General features: G+C 38.5%; 2 protein-coding genes across 2 annotated transcripts; one reads left to right on the forward strand and one right to left on the reverse strand.

The window, feature by feature from the left end:
- The first annotated feature begins 2,415 nt into the window (after positions 1 to 2,415).
- On the forward strand, positions 2,416 to 4,741 carry LOC126794251 (protein STAY-GREEN homolog, chloroplastic-like). The gene is made up of 4 exons (XM_050520918.1): positions 2,416 to 2,783; positions 2,910 to 3,083; positions 3,414 to 3,581; positions 3,997 to 4,741. Exons 1-4 carry the CDS (start codon positions 2,649 to 2,651, stop codon positions 4,354 to 4,356), a joined length of 837 nt encoding a protein of 278 aa, XP_050376875.1. The 5' UTR covers positions 2,416 to 2,648; the 3' UTR covers positions 4,357 to 4,741.
- A 754-nt stretch (positions 4,742 to 5,495) lies between these two features.
- On the reverse strand, positions 5,496 to 9,484 carry LOC126793442 (protein FIZZY-RELATED 2-like). The gene is made up of 10 exons (XM_050519963.1): positions 8,989 to 9,484; positions 8,777 to 8,899; positions 8,483 to 8,587; positions 7,587 to 7,766; positions 7,337 to 7,399; positions 7,043 to 7,237; positions 6,496 to 6,597; positions 6,339 to 6,401; positions 6,161 to 6,229; positions 5,496 to 5,934 (listed from the first exon to the last, which is right to left on the reverse strand). Exons 1-10 carry the CDS (start codon positions 9,469 to 9,471, stop codon positions 5,881 to 5,883), a joined length of 1,437 nt encoding a protein of 478 aa, XP_050375920.1. The 5' UTR covers positions 9,472 to 9,484; the 3' UTR covers positions 5,496 to 5,880.

A 9,484-nucleotide genomic window follows, 5' to 3' on the forward strand; every position in this document is an offset into this window, starting at 1 on the left:
TGGGTAAGTTAGAGAATGAGAAATTATTAAAATTGGGTATTTCCGTATTTTGGTTTGTTATTTAAGATTGTAGGGATGAGTATTTAGGGTTACTTAATTTGTAGGAATGGTTTGTTTGTTGATGTCTTGATGAAAGATTATTGATTACAAATATTGTTGCCAGTACTCCCAATAGTCGACTTAATTTGGTTTTGGGAAGTAAATCAAGTTATGACTTATGAGTGAGTTCATATATTGCATATGATTACTTGTCCAATGATTATGAAATTTATGATGTGAGTTCTATGGAGGATGTTTTTCTTAATGATTGCACGGTGCTTCACATTGAAAATGAATTTGCTGAAGCGGTTGACAATGATTATGTGATTAAAAAGTTTGAAATTTTGACTATTCGTAAAATTGAATTTGGTTAATTTTTATTGATGGGTTTGAGGATAATACTTGTACATTAGCCCATTTTTGTATGTTTATTATTTATAATAAATCAAAACATTTAATACCATAGAGAAATTTTTTGTATTTGTTAACATTAGCCCAGATGATGTAAGATTGAAGAATCCGCCATTGACATTAGTATGATTCTGGCTTTTCACTACCGAGTTCTAGCCTATTCCATTGAATATGGATGCTTGACGAAATCTTGTTACTACCGTGTTCGCCTGCGTCAATGCCCTTTCGTTCAGTAAATTTATAAATTTACAATGAGTGAATGAGACAAAAGGCTATGTGGGCTTCCTGTCTAATGAAGGGTCCGTGTGGGATTGCAGGCTCTGAAAATTGCGGATGTGAAGGGATGATACATAGTTCCAAACAAGGACTAAAATTTCGGAAAAATTTTGATTTAAAAAATTAATTAAGTAAATTGATGACGATTTATATAAAATATAGAAATTTTGAATGAAATTTTAAGAAAATGTTTATTTGATCAATTATCTAATATATGTCATAAGAAATTATTATATAACTATTAGTTTATAGTGAATTATAGTAATTTAAGGTGAAATAATCGTCAAATATTATTAAAAATCTACTTAATATATATATATATATATATATATACGAGGCTTTTCAGATAAGGAAGTCCTTATCTTAGCTTATGGTACGGATTTTCATTTTTAACCAACTTTTCGATCGGGTTTTCACATCTCCACCGTCCAATATCTAGGCTATAACATATAGATCATCTCCACAAAATTTCACCCGATTCCATCACCGTTAAGGTACTCATAACTTCGATTTTCTACTCAAAATATGAACGGTTCAGGTTCGGCAAATTCAATACGTCCATTGGTTTTGATTAGTTTGGTACCTTAACGATCATGAAATCGGCTGAAATTTTGTGGAGATGATCTATATATTATAACCTAGATATTGGACGGTGGAGATGTGAAAACTCGATCGAAAAGTTGATAAAAAATGAAAATCCGTACCTTAGCTTAAGGTACGGACCTCCGCACCTGAAAAGCTCCGTATATATATACATTTACCCAAAGGGAGACTATCTCATCACGCCTTATTTACAAAGAATACATTAAACATGAAATTACATGAGTGATTTAGAACCACATAAAAGATCTATGAAGTACAAAATATTCACTATCTTCATCATGTCTTTGAGTAAAATCATGAGTATATTATGAAGAATAGTCATTAAATGATACATCTCATTTTCTAATTTTGCATATACTGACTTATATGCCAATCATAGGGGTCGTGGGTGATTGACTGTGGGTTGTAGTACTGGTAGTTCTCGTTTGGATCAAGCATGTCTCGACTTTTTAACCATAACCATAGCTTTGTGAAGATTGTGTATCAGATTTCATACGTTTTCACTTGATTGTATCTCATTAGAGAATAAATATGGTGGATAAGACATGTTGAATTTCCTCCATAAGGGTAAAGTCCATCATTGCTTCCTCCTAGACTAAAAGGGGTTCGATTCCCCTCAACAACTAGTTTGATTTTATTTCAATTTTAGGTGAATGTTGAAACATGAAATGTAATATATAATAAAAGAGCCATATTAATAATAAGTTAGTGTAGTAGAGCTGACTATAACTTTGTGCTTGCAAAATGATGGATCAGAGGTTCGATTCTCTTAACTAATAATTTTTTATTTTATTTGAAGTTAATCTGACACATGTCATATATTGGAAAATTGCGATCGAAAAATACTTAGTATGTAACAGATATATCCATATGAAAAAATTGAAAATTTTTATATAAATATCGAAGAAATTATGGATATTTGAGTAGTTGGTTCCAAATGGCTCCAAATACAAATATTGAGTCGGTCCGATATGATGGAGAAGAGGAGTCTAAATGTAGAAGCAACTGTTTGATCAACCGCCATAAATTGCCTAACCGACACGTCTCTCAATCAAAATCTTCAACGTTTCAAACGCCGGGCTCACAAGCAAAGCAAAGGTCCTCTTCTCTTAGTTGGCAATTAAAGCTCGAAACTTATTGTATACATTAAAGCTACAACCCACAAGATATTCCAAAGCTAAACTGGAAGCAAAAGCAGGAGCTAGCTAAAGTAGCAGAACCACCCAAGATTTCAGGAGCTTCGTTTCTTTTATTTATTTATAAGAAGCTTCTTTAAGAATTGAATTCCCAGTTTTGTGTAGAATATTGGGTACTCTGAGATGGGTACTCTTACCACTGCTGCTGCTTCTTTGCTCCCTTCGGAGTTTAAACCTTCACTCTCTTTATCTGACCCCAAGAGCTCTCTGTTTTATCATAGACGACCACCCAAGAAGAGGAACCAAGCTTTAGTTCCTGTATGTATCTCTGTCTCTTCCTTTCTTTGTTCACTAATTTTGCAAGTTGGGTTTCTGTTTATAGCTAATAGTTAGCTACTATGAACGAGGAACTGGTGCTGATCATTTGTGGGTTTGATTGAGTAGGTTGCAAGGCTATTTGGTCCAGCCATATTTGAATCATCAAAGCTAAAGGTTCTGTTTTTGGGAGTGGACGAAAAGAAGCATCCTGGGAATCTTCCAAGGACTTACACACTTACTCATAGTGATGTTACCTCAAAGCTCACTCTGGCCATCTCTCAAACTATAAACAACTCTCAGGTATCCTGATCTGCTAAACCAATATCCCAACATGCACTTTCCTTGGTTTAAGCAAAACTCCATATGCCCAAATCCTTAAATTTTGTTAATGAAACAATATATTACTCTAGGAGATTAGATTGGAATTAGATCCAAGCACATGTCGTCAGCTTTGTGATATATTACTCTTCAAGTTTGGCTGTTAATTAAGCCTTTAGCTTTTGTTGTGTATCCTTGTTTTGCATGGTTTTGCATGGTTTATGGATTATATCAGTGACTCTTGTTGTTAAACAAAGTTTGTGACTGATGAATTTGAATGAAGAACAAGAACTAATGGAAATTGATTTGCAGTTGCAAGGGTGGTACAACAAATTACAAAGAGATGAGGTCGTGGCAGAGTGGAAGAAAGTGAAGGACAAGATGTCTCTCCATGTTCACTGCCATATAAGCGGAGGTCATTTCCTTTTGGATTTGTTTTCAAGGCTGAGATACTTCATCTTCTGCAAAGAGCTTCCTGTTGTAAGTTTTCAAACTGTCATAATTTCTCTTTGTTATTGCTATGAGGTTAAATCAATAACAGTCGTTATTGACACTCTCTTGAAGATTCTTCTGGTATCGGAATTGGCACGTAAATACGTAGAATACCTTAAGTCAAGTAAAAGCCAACAAAGTGTCACTGTTGTCAAAGATTAACAAATTAATCTACTACACGTCTACACGCATACAGCACTACCATAAAGTTAGGTAAACAAATTCAATAGTACCACATGGTTAGGTAAAAATTGGAGGTTGATCCGAATATTAGGCTTTAGGGTCTGATTAGTGTACCACATGCATCATAATGGATGATTAATGTCCATAATAATAATTTCATAAGCTATGCCTTGTGTTGAAGGCAAAACCCTTAACTGAAAGGTCGCATGTGTATACACAGGTTTTGAAGGCCTTTATTCATGGAGATGAAAACCTGTTCAACAATTACCCAGAATTGGAGGAGGCACAGGTCTGGGTTTACTTTCACTCCAACATTCCAGAATTTAACAAGGTTGAGTGTTGGGGCCCATTGAGGGATGCATCATCACCATCTGATAGGGCAGGGAAGTCCCAACAGAACCAGAAGGCAGCTTCCTCAAGCAAGGAGGAAGACTTGGTGCCACAATCATGCCAAGAAGACTGTAGCTGTTGCTTCCCACCCCTGACCTCCATCCCATGGCTCCAAGAGGTTAGCCAGCCTAATGAAACTGGATTTGGGGCCCAGCAGAGCTTTCAGGGGCAAAGCCAAGAACCAAACTAGAAAGTTTCTTTGGTTAGTGATTGGTTAATGTAAGACACTAGGATGTAAATACAAAACCTATTTGTTTGTCCCCATTTGGGTTTTCATAGACTTTGTTAGGCAAGTCAGATAGATTAAGTTGACGCATATGTATTCTAAATTAGGCATCTGTCTAGCTGCTGCTTCAAGTTGGCCAAATTATTGTAATGCTACGTATATTTGGTCATTATCACATTCTTTTTCTTTTCCATTGTCTCCTACTGTATGAAGTGTGACAATGTGTTGTATACATTTGTTTATATATATTAGAAATTGAAAGAAAGTTCCGTATGAAATGTGACAATGTGTTGTATACATTTGTTTGTTTATTAAAACTGGAAGAAAGATGGAAGTATAATTTTATCAGGATTTCGCCCTTTGTAATTTTCAAATAACCTTACTCATTGAAATCTCGTGTCATAGAAACAATATAGGAGCCTCAGTTTTCTGCGGAGTGGCTTGGAACCTCTCGAAACCCCCTAGGTTTTGAGGTTGACGGCGGCGCCTTCTCTTTGGAGGGGTGACGGGTGTGGTGGCGACTCGTCTGCGGAAGAGGTTGGTGGTGGTGACAACGGGATCGTGGTGTTGACAAGTGGATCCTTGGGCGAGCCATGTGGCATCGAAGGCTTTCGCCGGTAAGGTTGAGATCTGTTGCAACGCTTGGCTTGGTCTTTGGTGACGAGGCTGAGATCTACTATCGACGGTTTGTTGGTGGTGTTGTTGTCTTTCCTTTAGTGAGGTTGAGGACCTCGTCTGTGTTTTGAGGCAACGGTGATCATGGTCGCATGGTGGGAGCAAGGTCGGCCGCCAAAGATGGACGGGCGGCTGGCTGCATCACAGTGGCTGTTCAGGGCATGGGTTCAGGTCTGGGCTTGTTAGTCCTAGGACTGTTATTTGTTTGGGCTTTAGGACCTGAGCAATTTAGTCCACTTTATTTTTATTTTGAATAAATCAAAATGGAGGTTTGAACTTTAGGAGTCATCTTGGTAGTGTAATTCTCTTTGGTTACTTAACGTACCATTCAAAAACAATGAAATCTCGTGTCCTTTATTTATTCTTACTTCTTACTGCGTTCAAAAGTCTCTTTCTCAACTTCATGATGGACCCTACGAATGGAGCACATATCCGAGTGAAAGAATGATGATGATTAATTTACAAAGAATGTGAAATCTGTTTGCACCACAATAAGTTATCATTTAATTTCTGCTCTTTAATATACAAAAGCGAGGGAGCACTGAGCAGGTGAGACACGATTAATAACACCTCCCTTCTATATATATATATATATGAACTATAAAACGCTATATCATCTACTTGACCAAAACCAGCAGACCCTTCCCTCCTGATATAGCCTTTGAGGTCCCAACATTATCTGGTCACCTGGGGGTTGACCAATTGATCTGCACCTTTACTATGTCAACAAGCCAGTGACATGTTAGCATATAGTCCTGACCGGTCCGAGAAGCCTTTGAAATTTGCTGAGTTCGTGTAAAAGTGTCCTGCAGGTCACCTGATGATGGTTCTGCCTAGACATGATGCTCCAATTTCACTTCCCGTATTCTGCAAAAGGAATTTCAATTCTATGAGTTATTCATCTTTAGTAGAACTGTAGAAGTTAAACTACTGAAACTTAGTATTTGTAAACCAATTTTTTCTTTCTTTTCTTATTGGAACAGAGTATTTGTAATTTAGTACTGTATTAATCATCATTTAAAAACTGGTACACATGGTTTATCATTAATATTGAACTTTCATCAACAGTTGTCAACATGTATGGAAGTTTTACCTGGGATTTAGGCGAAGGAAACACATTCCAGAACCTAAGTGTTTCATCTCCTGCTCCCGTGACAATTGTCTGAAACAATAATCAATATAACAGATAAGAATATGCATAATTAACCTGAATATTTGCAAAACTATACATGAAAGGGATTTATGATTAGAAAGAATTGTGGGTACTGAACCTGTCCGTCAGGTGAGATGGCAAGATAAAGAACTCTATATGTATGGCCCGTGAGAGTTGCCAGCTGCATCAGCAAATAAAATTGAAAATTTATAACTAAAGTTTATAACAAATGGATTTCTTGTTGAATAAATCACAAATAGATGAGATGTTCGTACCTTGGACATGGTAGGATATCTCCAAACTATTATTTGATTTTGGGAGTACCCGTGCGTGCTGACGAGCTCGTTGACATTTTTGGACCACACAAGATTGCATACCTACACATACGATAAACATAAGTACTGCACAGAATGAGGGAAGCAAGAATTGCAGATAAATTCTCTGATATGAACAAAATATATATACAATCAGAGATGCATCCATAATGATCTAAATTCATCTTTTCACCAGCAAAGTTTTTCTTCCCAGGACGCAAAAAACACAGACAACCAGACGCAAAACAGAACCAAATATCAGAAGATACAAGTTGTGAATCCCTCTTTATCTATGGGAAAGGTTAAATTCAAAAATTTCGAATGTTCCATTTGAGTGGAACGATATTTATGCAAAGAAACAACTACCAAGTTCCAAAAAGTTTGAACTGAAGGACTTCAATTGCAACTAAAGTTGATCACAAGGTAAAGCTTCCCTAATGCAAGTATGCTTTAAACCAAATTGAGTGGTGTGAACATGAGAAATTAAAAAAGGCAACAAATTGTTCACCTGACTTCCAGTGTCCATGCAGCTCAAGTGAGAATTAGTCGTTGTATTCCAGAAACGGATACATCGGTCTGCAGTTCCTCCCCCAGATGCAAGAAGTCCATGAAGATGGGGAGACCAGGCAATTGCTTTCACGGCAGCAGTATGCTCACAGTATTTCAGCACAGGTTGAGTTGAATGCTGATTCCAAACAAAAAGCTGCATATAGATGAGATCAGTGATGAATAGGAAGCAGATCAACTTAAAATATACCAAATAGAGAAAGCTGGGCAAGAAAAAAAAATTGCAATCACGTACTCTATTATCATTCCCTCCTGATGCTAATTCACGGTTGTCGTAAGACCACTTCAGTCCACAAACCTAAAAGACAAACAAATTATTTTCAAGTTGAGCAAAAAATAAATTAAACAGAAAGCATACAGAACAACAGGCATATTAGAGAAAATACAAATTGGGAGAAGAAGTATGTGGGCAGAGAAAATCCAAATGCACACTAGTTAATGCCTAGAAGTTCGATCAACCTGAAAGCGAGCCCAAAGATTATTACCTCTGACTTATGTCCAGAAAGTTTGCTAACAAAATCTTCCTGAGCACGAATATCCCGTTGAAGAATACTCTTGTCACGGCTACCAGAAGACAGCATTGACGAACTCCAGGCCAATGCACCAATACGTAGACGGTGGCCCTCCATAGTTCTTACCCTCTTACAGCGAGATGCATCCCAAATCTACGCAGATGATGATTCGTGAATCAGCCAATTATTTGAAAGCACATGTTCAAGACCAGAAAAACTTATACAAAAGTAGGGGCATGAAATCTACGAGAATATTATCCAATTATGTAATCGAGTTCCCACCATGAAGGATAACAGTGATTTACACATAGCCAAGCCGTTTACAGAGGATGAAAGTATGAAATGCAAAATTCAGAAATTCAATTGTTTTGGACTCCTATTTCCCAACTTGCCTCCAGATAGTGTGCAGCGGTTGGAGGTTCCATTAAACGGTAAACGATGGGACCAAAAATTTGTGAAGCCAATGCTGTCATGTTTGTTCGCTAAAATACTTAGAGTGGCATTCCACTGAAATAAGGTGCTCAAAGATAAGTTTTGGATAGCATGATCTATTGATATTCATATACCGGGATACTGATCGAGCTAGAGATGACATATCTATTTATATTAGCCCGTGTACAAACAACAAAACAAAACTAGTAAAGTCTTTTCTTGGCTCTATAAGTATGTTTCAAGCAACACAATCATTCCATGATCATGTTCCTCATCATAATGTCACAAGCTTATTGCTTTAACTTATATAATTTGGATTTGGTTCAAACTTCACTTTTAATCACTGCAATAACAAAAGAAGAAAAATCACATCTCAAGTTCAAGTCTTTAAGTACACAGTATGTCCATAAATGACACTAAGTACAACTATGTCTTACCTGGACTTTCCCATTGCCAGTTCCCACGGCAAGATGAGTTCCCCGCTGCGCCCAGCCGACCGAACAGACACTGTCATCATTCCCCAAGTCGCATAACTTAGTCACCTGCAAGTATCATGCAATGCAGCTCATAAGACTAAAAGTTCCAAACTTTCACACATACACCACCAAAAACAAACATCCAGGTGACCAAAACCATCACAGAAAGCTCAAAGGGTGAATTCGTAACAATTACTCAACAATGTCGAAACTAATCAACAGAAGCTAAATCAGTGAAAGCTAAGAGGAGCTCACCTTACTACTACAAGCATTCCACAAATAAACACAGTTGCCCAACCCCACAGCCAATAGATTATGTGAAGACCAATCCACCAGATTCAAATAGAAATCGTCTTGCAAAGCCGGAGCATCCAAAACCTGAAGAATCAAAACACAAACAATTCACAACCTTCCACAAAGCCCAAATCTTTAAAGCTCAAAGCCTTCAAGCTTCTTTTTTCTTTTACCTTATACGGCGACCTGGGCACCTTCCTCGGCGTCTTCACCGGACTGTGATGAACTCCGGTGGCCACGTCATCATCAAACCCGAACGGCAGCAGCGAGTGCATGGACCGCCGCGTCTCGCTCTTAAACCGGAAGATATTCTGGTTCGGCGGGTTCATGAGCCCGCGCCGATCGGGCGTCGCCGGAGGGATCACGCCGGCGGTCTCGGGGCCGAAGAGGGCAGCGCGTAGGAGCGTGGTGTAGGCGCTGGAGGTCTCGTCGGACTGAGAATTCGCCGGCGATTTGATGTCGAACAAGCCGAAGTTGGAGCCGGATCTGCTGGGTATGAACCGGTCGGAGTAGATTGTCCGCGACGGCGATCGGTGGTGGTGGTTGACGTTAAGCATTCGCTCGATGTGCCGCGCCGGCGTCTCCGGCTGGCTCGCCGTCGGCGGCGGCTGGTTGAGCTGGGAAGAAGAAGAAGAAGAAGGCTTGGAGTCGTCCATAGAGGTCCTGAGT

The sequence above is a fragment of the Argentina anserina genome, chromosome 5 (assembly GCF_933775445.1).
Source record: "Argentina anserina chromosome 5, drPotAnse1.1, whole genome shotgun sequence".
NCBI classification, from domain to species: domain Eukaryota; kingdom Viridiplantae; phylum Streptophyta; class Magnoliopsida; order Rosales; family Rosaceae; genus Argentina; species Argentina anserina.